At 47.0% G+C, this 19,988-nt stretch overlaps 1 protein-coding gene across 1 annotated transcript in view; it reads left to right on the top strand.

The window, feature by feature from the left end:
* The window catches only part of TAF2 (TBP-associated factor 2), a 132,952-nt gene that overhangs the window by 100,729 nt on the left and 12,235 nt on the right, over positions 1–19,988 (top strand). Inside the window, exons 21-22 of the mRNA XM_086499548.1 lie at positions 10,791–10,849; positions 11,050–11,140. Coding sequence (XP_086355674.1) covers positions 10,791–10,849; positions 11,050–11,140 — 150 coding nt within the window. The remainder of the gene's footprint in view (positions 1–10,790; positions 10,850–11,049; positions 11,141–19,988) is intronic.

Consider the following 19,988-nt stretch of genomic DNA (forward strand, 5'->3'; position numbering starts at 1 on the left):
AGTTCATCAAGTACAATCTCTGAGCCCTTCATTTGTCAAAGTCGCTTTCTCGGCCCGTACTCAACCATGGCGTAGTTCTTGTGGTACCAAGGGATTCCGAGTAGAACGTCACTCACGTGCCCTGAACACCCGTGTCATTGCAAACAAAGTTTGTCAAGGCTCGGTGTAATGGCAACATCCCCTATCCGGGTGCCTGTGGAACTATCTCCGCCTGTGGTGTCAGTCTGACGAGCGTAATTCCATATTGAGCCGCCAGTTCCAAGTAACATAAGTTGGCCTTGGCTCCTTCAAAAGATCTTTCTGATTCTTCACTTTGCCCTAAAAGCGGCAAAGTTTATACTTTATTCATTTGATTCGGTTCATGTCCCACGCGATGTGGTACCACTTCTACTTTTTAGCTGGCTTTTCTGCCACGTCTCAGCTGCTTTTGAACTCTCTGGCCTTTCTTCATCTTGTTCATTTGGTGCCTTGTTAGGGCACTTCGCGGAGATATGTCCATGTTCCCCGCATCCAAAGCACTTTCCCTCGGTGATGAAGCGAGCTCTCTCCTCAGGAGTAGGCTTGGGTCGTGCATCCTTCTTTTCTGGGTTCCTCTTTCTCTTTCTACTTTCATTCGCTGAAGTCTGTTCGGCTCGTTGTGTCATGACCTCATCGGTGGGGTAGGTCAGATTGCCAGAGTGAATGGCAAAGCCCCCTTTCGCATGACTCATGAACTCGTGAATAGAAGCTGACTATTGTTCCAAGCAGTGATCTCGGATCTCTGTAGGTAGGCCCAAGGTAAATCGCTGAATTTGTTCTCTGAATGAGATCTTCTTGAATGAAGAGGCGGGTAGAAAAGAGCTCCAGAATCTCTCACAGTAAGCATTTATTGTATCTCTCATGGTCATCCGAAGATGGTTCCAAGCAGCTCGTATATCGCGTTCATACTCTTGCGTCAAACAAGAAGAAATAAAAAGCTTCTTAAATTTCAGCCATTTAACTTGCGCAGTCTTGTTTAAAAGAAGCATGGACCACCAGGTGCGAGCATTCCCCTTGCAGTAAGAGGCAGCTCTCCGAATCTTGGAGTGCTTTGAGTAGCGTCCTCCTGCAAAAGCGATGCCAAACTACTGTATAAAAGACAGCCTTCGAAGCATCTGAGTAAAAGTGTCAAATTTGATCGACTGTCCACCTTCCTTAAACTCTCGGACTTTCTTGCTTTTATCTTCCAGAAAGTCATACTGGTTGGCTTTATAAAAATTCTTCTTATCTGTAGACGAGTCCTCAGTAGAACTGTCAATCATTGGGCGAGATCTAGACTTCTTTGCCTTTTTCTTGCCCTTTCCGAAGCGTTGTTTCTTGCTTCGCTTTTTGGCTTTCTGTCTTCTTCGCTCGAATCTGAAGAGCTAGAAGAACTGTCAGAAGAAGAAGAAGAAGTACTCCTTCAAAGTGAACACGATTCTTCTGTTTCTTTGCTTTGTCAAATGTTGACTGACGACCCAAATAACCCGGGAAGTTAGTGCCTTTCTTCTGCTTTTTGCCGTGCCTTTTGGCTTTCTTTTGTGTGTCAAAAAGCTGAGCAATCCGTGCATCAACCACCTCTTCTAATTCTTTCTTTGAATATTGCTTGTGATCAGAAGGTTTCGAAAAAAAAATAGGGATCAGATTTCCCGTAGAAGAGAAATCGGCCGTGCTCTGATACCACTGTAACAGACTTGGACACTCCAAGTCTAGAATCAATCACAAAGAGCACCAAATAACCACTTCAAAACAATTCACCGATCACAATAGATTTGCACAGGCCCGACGGAGTTCCGTGCCTAGAGATATTGGCCCCAAAGACTGCCGCCGCTTTTGGTATTTCTTATGTATTAAAATCAATGTCCAAGTACAAGAGAGCGGTTAGGGTTTTACTCTCTGACTCTGCGTCCAGATGCTCTGCAGAGTGAGCCCTAAACCGCTTATTTAAAGATTACAAGGGATGCCCAAAAGCAGAGCCCCAAAAGCTTCAGTTAAAAGCAAAATGCTTCTCTCAGAAGCTCTCTCTCTTTCTGTGTGCTTTCCATAAAATAAAGCAGTGCAACTCTCTCTCTCTCTCTCTCTCTCTCTCTCTCTCTCCCCCCCCCCCCCCCTTGCGTGGAGCAATAAAGTAAAATTGCGTAGAGCAAGTAAAACAGCCCAATTTGCATCGTTGGACTGAAAAATCAGCGCAAAAAAATCAGCTTTATTCCGTACGGTGACACATCAGCATGCCAGCGCATTTTTCGGTAATTCTGCCCTGCTGCCTAGGGTTATGGTTAGGGTTTAGGACAAGTTTAAGGGTTAGGGTTAAGGGTTTTTGGCAAATTTTAGGGCTTGCAGGTTTTAGGGTTAGGATTTGGAGAATCAAGCTTTTCAGCAGCAGTCAGGCCTAGGGTTTCCCGCATGCTCTTGGGCAGACACGTCATCACTTTGTGACACCCCAACCCTCCCTGAGAACAAGGAAGAGTGATGACCTGCCAGGCCACTTTGGCTCGGGCTATCTGAGTGTCGTGCCCTGACCAAAGGAAGTTCCTGATTAGCCTCTGTAGCTGACTGATGCAGGAACTCGAAAATTGCCAGCAAGAAGTGATGTACCACATAGTAGCCAACAACACCTGGCTGGCCACTACAACTCTGCCTGCCAAGGAAAGACGTGCGAACCCCCAATGTAATAGCCTCCTTCTGATGGAGAGGAGGAGGGGAGCAATTTTCTGCTCAGGGGACAAGTCCAAATCAACCTGATAGCCAAAGTATCGAATTGCAGTCTCGGGGGAATCTATCTGAAACCCTCACCTGGCAGCCAATTTGGCATAAGAGCGCTACCAACCGAGAACGCCACTGTCTTTCTCGAGTTGATCTGTGCGCCTAATGCATAACAAATGGCCTCAAGCGCTTGCTCATACCTTTGAAGGTTGGCCTCTTGGCCCTCGAAGTACAAAGCTGAGTCGTCTACAAACTCAGCATGTAGCAACTCGTGGCCCCGAATAGGGAGCGCCAAGCCACGTAAACCACGTTGCTGTGAAACCAAAAATCTGCTCATCGCCTCAGTATAGAATAGAAAGAGAAAGGGGGCAAGAGGGTAGCCTTGTCTGGCTGAACGTGTGAGCATGAAGCGATCTCCTCTGCCACCTGCCAACAGTACGAGACTGTGTGCCCGTCTGTAGAGAGCTGAGACACCTCTGATCCAAGCATCTGAGAAGCCCATCCTGCGTAGAGTGGCCTCCAAGAAGTCCCAGTCAACTCTATCATAGGCCTTCTCAAAGTCGAGAAGAAGTATCACGAGATCCTCACTACGGAGGCGAGCGAGGGCAGAAGCCTCCCAAAATGTAAAGATCCTGTTCCTGCTCAAAGAGTCTCTTGCCTCGGCACAGAAGCATAAGACCACACAATTGTACATAGGTCAAATGAAGAGCCCTCGTGGGGCATCACGATACTGCATGTAGGGGAGAGAGAGAAGAAGATGAAGAAGAACAGTATTTTAACGTCGTAGGAAACTATCCCAAGAGACCTTAAAGATCTATCCGACGAGGAGAGTTGAACTGAAGACAAGTTCTTCAAGAGGGAAATGGCATAACCAATCTACCACACTTGGGTGATAGAAAGGTTCTACCATTTTCTCCTTTTATTAACACACACCCCCACACACACCCGAGAAGAAGAGTATTTTAACATCCTTGGAAACTATCCCAAGTGACCTTAAAGATCTATCCAAGAGGAGAGTCGAACTCAAGACCTGTTCTTCAAGAGGGAAATGGTATAACCAATCTACCACACTTGGGTGATAGAAAGGTTCCTCCTTTTATTAACAGACACCCACATACACACCCGAGAAGAAGAGTAATTTACCGTCGCAGGAAACTATCCCACGAAACTAATGCGCCCCTTGCTGATTTCAACTCGCCCCCTCCTCACAGTTTTGGTAACTTGGCCAAAAAGTGCCACTTTACACATGCATGCAATTTCCTTGCATTGGGCTTCCCGCTTAAAAATCTTTCGATTGGACATCCACGGAATTCCCAGTAGCGCATCACACCCTTCCAATGGCATGATATAGAATTCTACAATGTCCACATACAACTAAATATGCAGACGGAGTTTTCCAATAATGGGAGCGACACACTCTGAGTGGTCAGGACATGCCAACCCTACCTCTGTCGAGTACCCCATCTCTTCAGCTCTGATGCCCACTTCATAGCTAACTCTGGAGAGATAAAGTTTGCTTTGGCACTTGGATCAAAGAAGATGAGTGCCATCTGATCTGTGACTTTACCCCAAGCTTTGCATAGCTTGCTGGCATCTGTACTTGGCTTGTCACCCACCATATCTGGAACCAAACCTGCCGTGGGCTTAGGCTTCTTTCCTTTTTTGTCCTCTTTATCATCTGAATCGGCTGGTTTCTTCCTTTGTGGACAATCTGCAACAAAGTGACCAGGTTGCTCGCATACGAAGCAATTATTCTAAGCCATCACGATCTTCTTTTCCTCGAGCGTCTTACGCACAAAAGGCTTTCTTTTCTATTTTTTTGCCTGCGCTCCAGAAGTCCCGACTAAGTCCTTATCCTTGTTGTCCTTTTCTGACCCTGTGATGCTCCAGGAGCTGCTTTTGCAAAGGGCTTATTTGCTGAATTTTTCTTTTGCTGCCCCCCTCTTACGTTGCCCGGAAATCCACTGTCCTCTCTCTACGACACCAATCCAAGATGGATGATTAATCTATTTGGTGCTTGGGAGACATAGCTCCTGCAAGCATGTCCGCTCGTTAGTCCATAGGGCAAGACCAATGTTGGCAACTTCCATAAGCTAAGTGAGGGTAGCCACTTTGTTCTTTGTGCAGTAATCACGAAGCCCTTTAGGCAACCCACAACAATACTTCTCTATCTGCTTTGTCAATAGCACGAACCTGTAGGAGGTTACTGAGAGCAATGATTTACAAAACCTCCGATTGTACTCTTGTAGGCTCTTGCAAGTAGCCGCAGAAAGGAGAGTTGCGGCTCTTCAATTGTATATTGCGAAGAATTGCTCGTTGTTGCCCTCGCCCTCGCCCTCCCCCCCCCCCCGAGCTGGTCTCGCGCTGACATGTCCTGTCCTGCCCTGCTCGTAGTCAACACAAGCGCGCAGGCAGCCCGAGCGCGCCCGCCACGCCTCAATCCCTTTCACCATGCCTCAGCGTGCATGTCCAAGCCTCGCAATCCCGCGCTCTCCGCATCGCCACTCTCCCCCCCCCCCCCCCCCTGTTTTCCACTCGGCTGAAGTCGTCATCTCCTTCGACGTACTCGGTCACAGAAGGCCACCACTCATCAATGACTCTTCGCCTTTTCTTCAAGGCAGCATACATTGATGGAGGCTCATGCTCCACCTGAGAGGGACTGTCAGGAGGGCCCCTCGCCCAACCCTACACAGCCCACCATCCAACTTGCTCTCTTGCCGACAGAGCAAGCGAGCCTCGCAGCAGAGGTAGAACGCCTTTAAGTGATTTCTGTCATCAGCAAGATTCTCGGCACCAGACCCAGCAAAGGAGAGGTGTGGGATCTTCTCCAGGCCTGCCTTCTCGCAGAGGTGGGCAAGATCTTGGATGTTTAGTTCCTCCAACGCGGCTACTTTCAGATAGAATTCGAGACCTCCGAGATGGCAACCAAGGGCATTGTGATGAGCCTCTTGGTCATCCGAGCAGTTTGAGCCCACTTTCGATAGTGGAGGCATGGTTTCAATCCAGCTATTGATGTTCTGGTAGAGCAGACAGACCTACCCATCTCTGTCCGTTTTCCCGGTTTAAGGAGGGAGTACTTGCGACTTTTGTCCAGGATAGGCTCAGAGATTGGGACCGTCCTGGAGACACCTCGCACGACAGCCACTGTAGTTGCCAAGGCGGTCGACACCCCCACAATACGTGTTCTGGTTCGAGACACCAACACTCTTCCGAAGGTCATCCTACTACCTCGGGTGAGTGATAATTGGTTTCGTCAGAGCGTGGAGTATTTGGGCCTCCCGAATCAGTGCTTCATTTGCAGACAGATGGGCCATTAGGCAAAGGCCTCTCCTCGCAAGAGACCTCGACCCACAGCTCATGCGCAGTCTTCCAAGGCTCAGCATGCTCAACAGCCAGACACTCACGACACACATGTTGGTACCTCGACTGAGACCAACGATCAGACAACTGACGGTTGGCACAAGTGTCTAGCCGCCGCCGACAGGGGTGGGCTTGCCCCATTGCTCCCCTTGGTGGTCGACCTGTTGCAGCTGAGCAACACTTGGTTCCGACTGAAACCGTTTTGACCCCCTTCAACAAGACCCGCCTAAGGAGGCGCAATCCACTTCATCTCCTCCTCCGCCTCCTCCTCCCTCGAGATGATGTTGGTCCGCCTCCCCGCCTCCTCCACCCCTCCCGCGTTCCCCACCTCCATCGCCGCCTCCCGCCCCTCCTCTCTCCCCGGTGGGGCCCTCAGCCTCATCTCTCCGCCCCTCATCTCTCCCTGATGGAGCCCTCAGCCTCATCTCTCCACCCCTCCTCCACTCCTCCTCAGAGGCAGGGGATTGGACACGCGTTTTCCGTGAGGCGATCTCTTGGTAGTGCCTTCATTTCGAGCCGTGTGGCTCGAGAGGGACAGCCCCACTGCAGCATCTCCTTTTGCAATAGTCACTCCTATCTGGCTTGTCTAGAGGTCGTTCGAATGCGGACTACTCCCCATCCAAACCGGCCTCAAAGATAGCGAGGTTGGCTGCTGTGGCAGCAGCTGTTTTCTCTCTTTGACTCCATGAGGATCATCTCATGGAATGTGCAGGGATTAAGAGGGCCCCAGTTTCAGTGTCAGAGGGGTCGGTTGCGTCAGGGGCTTTAGAGATGCCTTGTGGGTGGTAAGATTGACATTCTTATGCTACAAGAGCATCATCTTTGTGAGAGTCCCATTCGACGATGTGGTCAAATTTTGCGTGGTTGCTATGAGACGTTTTGGTCAGCTGCATTTGGATCTGGAGGCATCGACGGAGATGTATGTATGCAAGCCATAGTGAGCAGAGAGGTTATTGTGTCAGGCAAGGCTCAATGGATCACTATGCTGGTTCAGGGTTGCCTCGTGGGCGTCCTCAACATCTATGCGCCCAATGTGGCGAGTGCACGTGCAGAATTTTGGTCTTATGCTGTTGAGTCTCTGCCACAGGCAGAGCAATGGTGCATCGGGGGCAAGGTGGCATATATGTACGTATTGTACGTTGTTCCGTACAAGAGAAAAATTTATGTACGTAAAAATACGTACTCTTGTAAAAAAAACAAGAGAGGGCAACAACTTCTAGAGACATTTGAAGACATGTTTTACAAGACAACCACATATTGTGTAACTACTGCAAGAGACTTTAAAGTTTAGACGACATTGATGATTGAACATGCATATCAAAGCTCAAATGAGAACTGCTTTGGTTGCTTAGAAGTTAGCAAAAATGCATCAAAAACCCTCAGCCACGCTTTTCCAAAAAAAAAAGTGCCAGGTACGGATCGATTTGTACTGTACAGATCGTACAGTAAATTCGTACGATAGGATCCGGATCCGTATGTACGTTTTCATCCTACCTTGATTGGGTGACTTGAACATGTTGGAGGACCCCTCTCACAGGATTGGAGGTAGCCATACTACTGTGCATGGAGGTGAGTTGGCAGCTTGGGAGAGCTTTTGTATGACACTGCGGGTTTCAGATGTGTGGAGCTTTGTGAGGCCCCCTAACAGTTTGGCCTTCTCTCGTTGGGACCGTAGAGTGGGAGGAGTGAATCTATCTCGGATAGATCTCTTCCACTCTAGTGACCACTTTTGTGACTTGGGTGGGACAGTCTGTATTCTGGCCGGTACTTTTTTAGACCATGCACCAGTGATCCTCATAATGACAGATAGACAGAGGAAAGAGAGCACGATGCTTCGTATTCCTGAGAGGGTTTTGCTGGACTCTACGCTCAGAGAGAGAGTGGTGGCTCTTTGGACAAAGGGCTTAGCCATGCAGGACTCTCCTGCTGACAGGGTGGCTATTGGACTTGCTCAGCTCAATCAGCTTTTTCTTCAGGAGTCCATGGCCTGCCTGGCTACAACGAGAGAGGAGCAGCGCCGCCGCTGGGGCGTTGCTTCCTTGCAGAGGATACAGGAGCAGCATCCAGACAGTACTTGGTTGGAGGAGCGGTTGCAGCAAGCTCGTCAGGAGCTTGCCAGCACAGAGGAGAGGCGCCATGAGTTTGCCTTTCATCGGAAGGCATCTCAGTGGACCCAAATGGGTGACAGAGTGACACGGGCTTTCTTTGAGGCAGTGTGACCCCGGCATACGCATGCAAGGGTCAGCGAGTTGAGGAGGCCTGACGGGTCAGTTGCTTCAGAGCTTGAGGACATGTGAGCAATTCCTACCGAATTTTACTGGGACCTGCTTTCAGCAGAGCCTCAATCAGAGCGTCAGGATGCTTGCAAAGAGCAGGTATGGGCACAGATGCCTTGTCTTGTGACTCAAGAGATACGCCAGAGGCTTAAGCAGCCTCTTCAACTAGAGGACCTCCATGTGGCCCTCATAGCACTTCCCCGTGATAGCTGCCCAAATGAGGATGGTTTGACTCCCAGTTTTGTCTTAGAGTATTGGGACTTGCTTGGCTCAGATCTCTGCAGCGCTTTTTAGTACATCCTGCACACATGAGAGATGCCTGGCAGCATGAGTGAGGGTGTCATTTCCTTGGATGAGATTTGAAAGTGGCGACCCATCATCATCCTCAACTCAGCCTACAAAATTCTTGCCAAGACTCTTGAGTTTGAGGATTCAACCAGTTCTAGAGAGCATTATACATGGGACACAGACAGGTTTAATCAAGGAGCGTAGTATCCTTGACCTAATTGCTACTCCAAGTAGGCACTGGTGAGGGTGATAACCTCAGTTATAGGTGCATTTTCAGCGCTGGTTATGCGCTATTTTTGGACTGTTTGCAGCCGTATGGATGCCAGAAGCATTGGGAATAGTGCCCCACTGTTAGAGGACAGTTCCGGGACTATTTAGGGCTGACAACATGGTAAAAACCAGTAAATACAGCAAGCTGTAATTGCTGTTTTTGGACTGGAAACAGAGGGTTTATGTCTTTGGAAGCGAGTTCTAGCGAGTTCGAAAGGGGCGCCAGTTTTTGCGGCCTACAGGTTGTTGGCGTCTACTCTGAGCATTCTAGCTTTTGAGCCGTGTGTGCTTTGAAGTATCATTTCCCGTTATAGGTTTTTAGTTGCAAAGTTTCTCTGTGTATTAAAGTAAAGTAAAGTCTCGGGTGAAAGCCTATGTCTACCGCCCTATGGCCGGTTTCAAAAAACGATGGCTAGGTGTAAGTCCTCTCAAACTTTGTCTAGCCTCATTGCCTGTCAAGCAATGAGGCTAAACAAAGTAAAATATGTCCCATGTCTGATTGTTGTGTGTTTAGCGGCTGGCTTTAGCTCTGATGGCCGTCTCAGGCTAAATGCCTTCGTCATGATCTGTGATCACTTTGTTCCCGTCGCAATCTTAGACTCCTTTTCTTTGCTTCTAACTGTTTTTTGAAAAAACTAGCAATACATAAAAGTGCTTGTTTTGCATCTGTGTTTTAAAGAAGGCATCTTACAAGCTGATGTTGGAATCCTTCTAAAATTTGAGCTGAGCTTCAAGTTTGCATGTGTGTGTATGCTTCAGGACAGCAAGAATAAAGGATACACTTATTCTGGGGCTAGCTTTCTTTACGCTGCAGGTGATAAAGCTGGCTTAGAAGCTTTGCTGACTCTCTGAAGCCTGCAAAGGAGGCTTCAAAGCTGTTCACATGGCTCCCTTGAATACATTGGTCGTGAGCTAAAGTGTAGGGCTACATCTGCAACCCAAACATTTCTGATCTATAAGTCCGACCATAGGAAGTATCTCAAAAGCACAGGGAAAATGCAATGGATGCTCCCCTGCTCTATGCGGTTTGCATGTTTAGTACCCCTCGGTCCCCAATTTAAGGCGAGTGATAAATAGGATCAGTTGGAGTCATAAGTCTATTGTAGAAAATCTGAGGCCAGCCCCTAGCTTGACTAGCCAAATACATACGGATGTTTTTATCAAATAACATGTCTGGTGCAGAAAGGACGGTAGTAAGCATTGATTGGGTGCAATTGTGTCATTGCACCTCTCTCCTTGAAGTAAATGGAATTCGGAGACCTAAGAGTGTTGGCCCTAGGATTGGTTTTTTTCATAATGTGTGCAATCCGTTTCCCTGATTCTTCCATGGAGAGTGTTTCGTTAATGCATCAATATGTGTCTGAGACTATGTGCTCTGAAAACCTTGAGCTCGCATGGAAGCTGTTTGAAAAGAGGAGCTTACAAGGGGAGGGGGGAATGTCTTTTACATATTTTTGTTCTGGATAAGCCCCATGCTGATGGCAATAATCCCATATGAGCATATGTGAATGTTACTGTCTAGATGGAAGGTTTATTTTTGTCTGTCATTTAATTCAGGTGAAAAGAACCCTCCATCTATTAGGTCAAGGGATGTAAATTATGCGTGTATTTTCATGCTCCTTTACAACTGTGTCTTATCATACTTGAGTACAATTGACAACCGAGTTCTTGTTGCTACCTTGGCGATTTCCTTTGAATGCTTGCCACCTCTAGTTGAAGGTCTAAGTAATATGTTGGGTGAAATAGAGAAGAAATAATCTTTTGTGTAGGTCATGAACTGAAGTAACATTCTTATATTCTGTTCAGCATAACATTTCATCCCGCACTTGCCGCTACCCCCACCCCTCGCGGCAGACCGCTCATATTCTATTGTTTTGTTTATTTCTTTTGAACCAGAGTATTCGAGCATTATCACGGATATTAAAGCGCTTTGATAGATTTCTGCAGTATGACAGGTATTGTAATTGAGAGCATAAGGAAGGGAATGACAAATCTTCTTTTAAGTATAGGAAAGTAGGGATGGGCTAGGTTGGGTAGGTGGAAGAGGTCAGACAAAAAATGGTATGTTAAGAGGGTGCAGCAGGAGGTAGAGCTTAAGTAGCTGTTGTGAATCTGTCAAGTTTCCATTTACAATGTTTTTTTTCTTTTTTTCCAGAATAATGCCTAGCTACAACCATCTGCTGACTACGAGCTGCATTCAGACACTGACCAAATTGGCTTTAAAGTTCTCTGTTGTGCTGCCACTGGTAGGATGGTAATCATGTTTATCTTTGTTCTGAACTTCTGTCGAGGTTGTGGGGGTGTGCATACGTTCAGGTGTGCACATGGGGGCATGCTAAAGTAAGATTAGTTTTGTACAAATTTTCAGTTGTGTCGTGTGGAAAAAAGCAACTGCGTGGGGGGTGTTTGTGATGGGAGTTGATTGACTTACATGTAACCAGACAAGGGGGTGTGGTGATGGAATTTAGAGTTAGGGTTTTCTGTTGAATCCAAATTATGGACCCTGCGGAGTGCTGCTGGCCCTCAACTGCGGAAATCCACCAGGTAGTCTCCTTTCTTAAGTATTCTTCTAGCATTGGTCGCCATATTCTACTGCTGCAGCAAGAGTTTGGCTTGTTGGCCTACATAATTGGAGTCTTGGCTGGATCTTGGCCTAGATTTTGGTCCTTCCTCTGGGATTTGCAGATCAGCCTCGGTTTACTCTATGCCATGTGTTTGATCGTTCATGCTGGTTTCCTGGTGGGCACTTGGGCTGGCAATGTTGGCTATGAGCGTTCTTGTTCGTGCTGCACCTTACATGTAGATGAGGCTATTAACCACTGTCGTTGGGTTGCCCACATGCGCATATGTTAAGGCGTGCAGTGTGTGACCTCCTATGTCGGGTGGGTGTCTGCACAGGTCTTGTCTTGTGGGGTTTAATTTTCTAGTTGTTACAGTCCAGAAGTTCCCACCTCACTTGTTGGGGGGAAGGAAAAGATCCCATTTCCTTGTTGACAGACATTTGTCGCACATTGGATATGCTGCCAGATACTATACATGCTTTTGAGTCTCACCCGTGCGAGCTCATTTTAGCTAATGCTGTTAAAGAGGATCCCACTTCTGTGGATACAATTAGTGGTATCTAGACATAGTTCACACTCTTCGTAGTTAGTGGGATGCTTCACCCAGCTCCTCCATGGCAGCCACGTTTTCTTGAGACGATGGGTATATACCACTACGTTCCTTATAGTGTCACATGGTTGGATTACTTGGCATTATTCACCACCGTCGTGGTTTATATCCTATGATTCCCACAGACCACCCTGAGCTTACAGTCCTTGTACGTATGTTTTGATTTCCTTGAGGACAGGCTGACTCGAGCATCCGCAAGAATCTGCAATACTCGGTAATTTAGACTTTCTTTTTGCCATGGCCTCTCCAACCGCCTTAGCCTATCCCACCATAGTCTCCCTCTTCTTAGACTTGTCTTTTTGCCATAGCCTTTGTAATAGGCTTGGACACTCCAAGCGAGAAATCAATAGCAACACATGATCAGAAACTTCAAAATCTTTGAACTTTAACACACACACACGCATGCACGCACAGAGAGAAACGAAACGAAATGTTATATTAACGTCTTCAAAAGGCCAAAATGACCTATGAGACCATAGCGTTACAATGTGGTGGATCTGATACAAAGTCAAGAGTAACAAAATGAAATGACAAAATGATAAAATAAGAGAGAGAGAGAGAGAGAGAGAGAGAGAGAGAGAGAGAGAGAGAGAGAGAGAGAGAGAGAGAGAGAGAAGTTCCGCGCCTAGAAGCTTTGGCCCCAAAGCCTGACGCCCCTTTCGGTATTTCTTTATTTATTCATCTCAACAAGGTACAACTTTCGAGGGACCTCTGCTGTTAGACTCTGTGTCGAGATGCCCTGCAGAGTGAGGCCCCAAGGGCTCTTATAAACAGTACAAGGGATGCCCCAAAAGCAAAGCCCCAAAAGCAGTACCTGAAAAGCTTCAAGTTCCAAAAGCATCCCAGGCCTTAAAGCTAGCGCTCAAGGTAGCCAGCACAAATAACGCCAATCCGTACGGTGCCACGTCAGCAGTCAACGAAAAACACGGCCTGTCTGTACAGCGATGTCGCGTTTCCAATGTTGCACAATTTTCTTGTTCTTTTGTCCATGGGGCCCCTTCGGATGGGGTACCATAAGTTGATACAACTTATAAGCTTCAGACTTTTTAATTTTAGGCCCCTCTAAAGGTTTTGCAAATTGGTAAAACTTCATTTGCATCTTTCTCTAAGAGTTGGACCTGCCTTCCGGAGTCCGCCTAGATGGTCATTGAAACCGGCCCGTAGGGCGGTAGGCGTTGGCTTTCACCCGAAATTCTTTACTTTAGACACACACAGAGCACTTTGCAAAGGAGACCCTGCGACGGGAATTAACACTTAATCACACACACAGCTCGAGAGCTAGAATGCTCCGAGCAGACACCGACAACCTGTAGGCCCCAAAATTGGCGCCCCTTTCGGTATTTCTTTATTGTTTATCAAAGGGAATAAAACCTGTGATCTACCACAAGCTGCCCCGCACAATCTAGGCTAAGAAACGCTTGTTCTGGCCCGATTTCGGCAGCATAACTGTACTGGGATGCTTCACAGTCAGTATTCCCACACAATAGGTGACTTTCCCAACGCATACAGACACTTTGCAAAACCTGGCGAGAATCTGCAGCACGCTGAATTCTCTGTTTTCTGCCCCGAAAATGCGCCAGTTCACTTGTACAACGGTCCCCTTGCGTCCCCGAACTTCCTGGGGGTATTAGGGTCCGTTTAGGGCCGAAACCCTAAACCTGCAAAAATACACAGAAGGCTGTAATTCCCTGTTTTGGGCTCCGTTTCGCGTGCCGGTCGCATCTGTTGCAAGACCTCGAGCTCCCGCACCTGTAGGGCTACTTGCCCTTTGAATCGGACGAGATTTCTGGGGTGAAACCTCTCCGAATTCACCTGTACCTGCGGGGGATTAACCGCAAGCTAATCCAGTACTTGTGCAAGAGGCTCTTGCCTCGGCAATCGCGCATGAACCCACATAACTGTACATTGGTCAAATGAAAAGCCCACTAGTGGGGCATAACATACTGCTCGTAGGGGGGAGAGAGAGAGCAGTGTGTAGCGTGCAGGGCATCACTCCTAGCACCACACTGTACATGAGAGGGAAAGGAAGCACTCCATAGCTCTTAACCTGTGACAAAAGCTGAAATGAGGCCTCTCCCAGCTTAAAAATCAGCGCCCATTTTTCTATAGGAGGAAAGTCCATGAAAAACTGACACTTGGCGCATTTCCTGTTTCAGGTTTGGCGCTTAAAAATATCCTGACCGGTTGCCCAGTTGACTTCACGGCAGAGTTGTAAAATGTTCCCCTAGTCGTACGAAAGGTAATGACGCGAACACATTTCACGGCCCAAAATAGCAGTTCCCTAAATTTTAGGAGATGCTTCTGTTAGGCTCCCATTGGTCTTCTGACCATCTATCCTCATTGGAACCGCATCCAAAAGTGCAATGTGGCCCAACTGTCGGATACTTTTTGTTGGTAGTCCCACCTTGAGTTTACGCCTTAATTGAGTTCACCTCGTAGTATCCACCAACTTGCTAAGTGCGACGGAGGGACCTACATGATCTTGCTCTGAGCCTAGACATCCTCTTACCATACGAATTCCAGTGCCGACCACTTCCCGTCTGTGGGTGAATGTACCGTTCACATTGGCCATACAATGTCCGACCGTTTGCTACTTCAAAAAGAGGGTCTCAAAACAAATAAAATAAACCCCATTGGAAAGAAACCAACAACCAAGGTTAGCGGTTGCCACATCTCTGTGACATGGTTAATAACTGCCACGTCCTCGTGACATACCCCCCTCTTGAAATCGCAAACGTCCTCGATTGCATACCATAAATACACGCCATTGATGATCTTGTGCTATCAACACTCTTTTATCATCGCATGTATCCGCAAGAAAGGTCGTAACATACATAGATACAAATGACTTAATGAGGCCTTCATACTTTTGCCATTTCCATCTATGGCACTGAATTCATATGTACATTTGATGTACTAGCTCTATCATTACCTCTCCTTTGCACACGTTGGGTTGGGGCATAAGTAGGCTGTAACCCAAAGGCTTGAAGGTAAAGCTGCAATACATTTGGTGACTCTGAAAATTCATGCTCTTCTATCCACTTTGCATCCATAGGCGGATAGTTCTTGAACTTCACCAAATAGCGTCTTGCAACTTGTCCTTTAACTTTTCTGTCCTTATGTGCCAGAACTTGGTCAGGTACCAGTATCTCATCAAGTTCCTCAACTCCTGGCTGATCCTCAACTGGCATATCTTCTGGCACATCACCCACGAAGGGTCTTAGAAGACTCACGTGAAACGCATTATGAATCTTCCACGCATCAGGCAGTTTCAGTCTGTAAGGCACATCGCTGATCTTGTCAAGCACTTGAAAAGGCCCATAGTAACGCATGCTGAGCTTAGGAAACAGCCGTTCCTTGCCCTTCATCTTCTTTAACCTTGCCTTTTCGAACCTTAACAGAACCCAATCACCAGGTGATAGTAGCAATTCACGACGGTGACGATCAACAACCTTTTTCTGCTTTGCCTGAGTCTTCTCCAAGACAACTTTAATCTTCTTATACATCTCATCCATGTTCTCAACATATCGATCTGCCTCAAAGATCTTGTCCTTTGTATGCAAAATGGGAGGAACCTTTTTGCCGTCTTCAACAATCTCAAAAGGTGCTTTGCCAGTAGACGAATGCACCGTATTATTGTACGCATACTCAAGCATAGGCAAATAATGTTCCCACTTGCCCTTATTATCTGACACATAGCATTTCAGCAGATCTAAGACAATAGAATTAGCCTCTTCTGACTGTCCATCAGTTTGTGGATGAAACGAAGACGAAAACTTGAGCGTAGTGTCCATGTTCTCAAACAATCCTCTCCAGAACAAACTGGTCATGCGAGGATCACGATCACTGATAATCGATTGTGGCATACCATGGTACTTAAACACATTGTACATGAACAAGCGTGCCATCTGATCAGATTTTATCTTCTTCTTGACAAGGATAAAATGGGCCTGCTTGCTGAAGCTGCAGATAATGGTCCATATACCATCATTCCCTATTGGCGTCCTTGGAAGATCAAAGATAAAGTCCATAGCAATGCTTTCCCATGGCTTATCCGGAATCGGCAGTGGCTGTAACAACCCTGGTGCCTTTTGCCTGTCAAACTTGACCTTTTGGCAAACTATGCATGCTCGCACAAAGGCATCCACATCTCTCCTCAAGGTAGGCCAATAGAAGAATGACTCTACCGCTTTAACTGTTGTATCAATGCCATGATGCCCTGCGTACGGTGGGACATGACTCTCTTCCATGACCTTATGTCGCAGTGGCCTAGTGACACAAAGACTGCCATGCATCATCATAAAACCATCTCTGAGGAGGTAGTGCTCGTGATGTTGGCCCTCTTGTAACTGTTCAAAGATCCTTGCAAAATCTTCATCAGCAGTATACTGTTCCTTCATGTCATCTAACTTATAATGATAAGGAATTGACACAGCTGAAATTTGTGGCTTTCTTGATAACGCATCAGCCACAACATTCTTCTTGCCTTCCACATGCATAATTTGGAAGTGGAACATGGAAAGAATGTTTGCCCATCGCATATGCTTTTCGGATAACTTTGACTGTGTCAAGAAGTATAACTTTGACTGTGTCAAGAAGTATCGCAAGGTCTGGTGATCTGTTTGGACAATAAAATCAGCACCTAAGAGGTAGTGCTTTCAGCTAGAAAGCGCATGAATCACGGCCAAGAGCTCTTTCTCATAGACTTGCATAGTCCTCTCTGGCCCTTGCAAAATTCGGCTTTCATAAGCTACTACCCGTCCATCTTGCATTAGCACTGCTCCGATGCTACTGCCACACGCGTCACACTGGACCACAAATGACTTCCTGAGACCTGGCAAAACAATAACTGGATCTGAAGTCAACTTTTCCTTTAAGAGACTAAAAGCTGAAATCTCTTTTTGGGTCCATCTGAAAGTGACTTCTTTCTTTTGCAATGCGTGAAGAGGCGATGCTATCTCTGCAAAATTTCTGATAAACCTTCTATAGTAGGAACACAATCCCAAGAAGCTTCTGACATCGTGCACAGTCTTCAAGTCTGGCCATGTCTTGATAGCTTCGACCTTTGCGGGATCTATTCTAACACCATCCTTTGAGACTATGTGGCCTAGAAAGTGGATCTCTTCGAGGAAGAATTCACTTTTCTTAGGATTGACAAGTAACCTGTGACTGCGCAGCTCTTCGAACACAATGGTCAAGTGACGCCTATGCTCCTCTTCATTCTTCGAATACACTATCATGTCATCGAAGAACGTTCCAACAAACTGTTGATGCGAGCGGAAAATCCGGTCCATCATTCTGTTGAACGTGGCAGGAGCATTTGTTAGCCCAAACGACATCACTAGAAACTCATAAAGACCAAATGTCGTTCTAAACGCAGTCTTGTGCACATCCTCTGGCTTTATACGAATCTGATGGTACCCACTCTTAAGGTCTATCCTGTTGAAAATTACAACACCCTCTAAACGATCGAGAATATCATCAATTCTAGGAATAGGGAACCTATTCTTGATGGTATTCTTATTCAACGCATGGTAATCAATACACATGCGCCATGAGCCATCCTTCTTCTGCACTAGGAGCACTGGGGAGCAAAAGGGTGAAGAACTAGGTTGAATCAGGCCCTTCTCTAATAACTCCTCAACCTGGCCCATAATCTCTTTCTGCTGCGCCGCACTAACCCTGTAGGGAGGTCTATTTACCCTGGCACCAAATCTATCCGATGGTCCTCAGGTCTCTCTGGCGGCAATTGCGACGGTAATGAATCAGAAAAACAGTCACTAAACTTTTGCAAAAATGCTGACCTTTCTTTATCTAACACAGATAAATTTGACTAATCACTATCTGAGACATCACGTGCAAAAATCAAGTACACAGAAAGATGATTCTTTATTACAGAAGTGATAGCAGAAGCAGATACAATAGGGATTGACTCTCCTATAAGCTTTACAGCCAAGATGTGAGTTTTGCCCCTATGCTGTACAGTGATCTTTTCGTTGTAGGCATCCAAGACTCCATGCACTCGGAACATCCACGGGATCCCCAACAAGGCGTCACAACCTTCCAGCGGCTTGATGTAAAACTCTTCAGTGTCCACATACGACTGAATATGCAGACGCAGTTTTCCAATGATGGGAGTAACACACTCTGAGTGGCCAGGACATGCCAACCCTGCCTCTGCTGTGTACCCCATCTCTTCAGCTCTGATGCCCAGCTTCATAGCTAACTCTGGTGAGATAAAGTTGGCTTTGGCACCTGGATCAAAAAAGATGAGTGCCGTTTGATCCCTAACTTTACCCCATGCCCTGCACAACTCACTGGCATCTGTGCTGGGCCTGTCACCCACCATGTCTGGCACTAAACCTGCTGTGGGTTTTGGCTTCTTGCCTTTCTGGTCTTCTTTATCCTTTGAGTCAGCTGGCCTTTTCCTTTGTGGACAATTGATAGAAAAGTGACCAGGCTGCTCACATATAAAGCATTTGTTCTTAGCCATTAGGACCTTCTTTTCCTTGAGCGACTTGCGCACAAAAGGCTTACTTTTCTGTTTCTTTGCCTGTGCTCCGGGAGTCCCGGCTGAATCCTTGTCTTTGGTGGCCTTTTCTGACCCCTGTGACGCATCAGGAGCGGTTTTCACAAAAGGCTTCTTCGCTGAATTTTTCTTTTGCTGCCCTCCTTTGTGACTGCTCGGAAATCCACTGTCCTCTCCTTCCAACAAGGCAAGACCAGTGTTCGCAACTTCCATAAGCTGAGTAAGGGTAGCCACTCTGTTCTTTGTACAGTAATCGCGAAGCCCTTTAGGCAGCCCACAATAATACTTCTCTATCTGCTCTGTCAATGGCACAAATCTGTAGGAGCTCACTGAGAGTAACACTTTACAAAACCTCCTATTGTACTCCAGCAAGCTCTTGCACGAAGCTGCAGTAAGCTGGTGCCAATCTGTCAGGACATCGGCTTCAAATTCATTTGATAGCTAAGCAGATGCAAACATTTGCTTGAAGTAAACCCAAGTGGCGGGTGCCTGTCCTTGCATTAACAATGTCGTCCACCATGTAAGCGCATTGTCCTTTAAGAAAGTGGCAGCTTTCTTGACCTTCGAGGCCTTTGTAAAATTCCCTCCCGCATAAGCTGTATCAAACTGCTAGAGGAAAGTGAGTGCCTTTGTCTTGTCCTCGAAACCATTGAAGGTACTGAACTTTACCGCTGCACCACCTTCTTTGTAAGCCTTCGGCTTCTCTAGTGCCCCCAAATTGTCATACGGAATGGTTTGCAACATGGGCACTGTAGTAGGCATGATCGGCACGTGTTGGCCATTCACATTTTGCGTCAGAGGTGCGATATCTGGCTGCTGTCCAGAAAAACCAGCCATGCCAAAATGACCCTGTAGCACCCTAAACTGGCCGTGGTTGCTCTGAAAACTGTGCTGCATGCCAATACTACCATACATGGGGTTTGGCATGATGCCTTGCATACCCCCGAACACTATTCCTGGCATGTACGGCTGACTTCCATATGCATAACCAGCCATTCTTTGGAACACTGATCCACCCCCGAAATACCCAGGATGTACCGAGGGTGGTGGAAAAACTGAATGCATAGCCTGGTATCCAGCTGCCTGTCCATTCAAGATAGCATGCTGGCTCTGAAAGGTGGCGGGCTGAACTGGCATAACCTGTGGAATAGGCGTTCTAGCCACCTGTTCAAGCACGAGAGGAACCTACTTTGGAGCCCGTGACTCCACAACATGCGAGTGTTCCTGTAACAAACTGCTGACGTGTCAAAGCCTAAAGAATGGAGCCAACTTACAGATGCCGGCCGAGGGGCCTAAACCCTAAGAAGCAGTAGAAGAAGTGTCACAGAGTGAGGACGTGGTAACCCTAATTGCTGAAACCCTAATTGTGAAAACCCTAACCCTAAAACCTGCAA

Source organism: Adiantum capillus-veneris, chromosome 25 (genome assembly GCF_014529385.1).
Source record: "Adiantum capillus-veneris isolate H3 chromosome 25, ASM1452938v2, whole genome shotgun sequence".
NCBI classification, from domain to species: Eukaryota; Viridiplantae; Streptophyta; class Polypodiopsida; order Polypodiales; family Pteridaceae; genus Adiantum; species Adiantum capillus-veneris.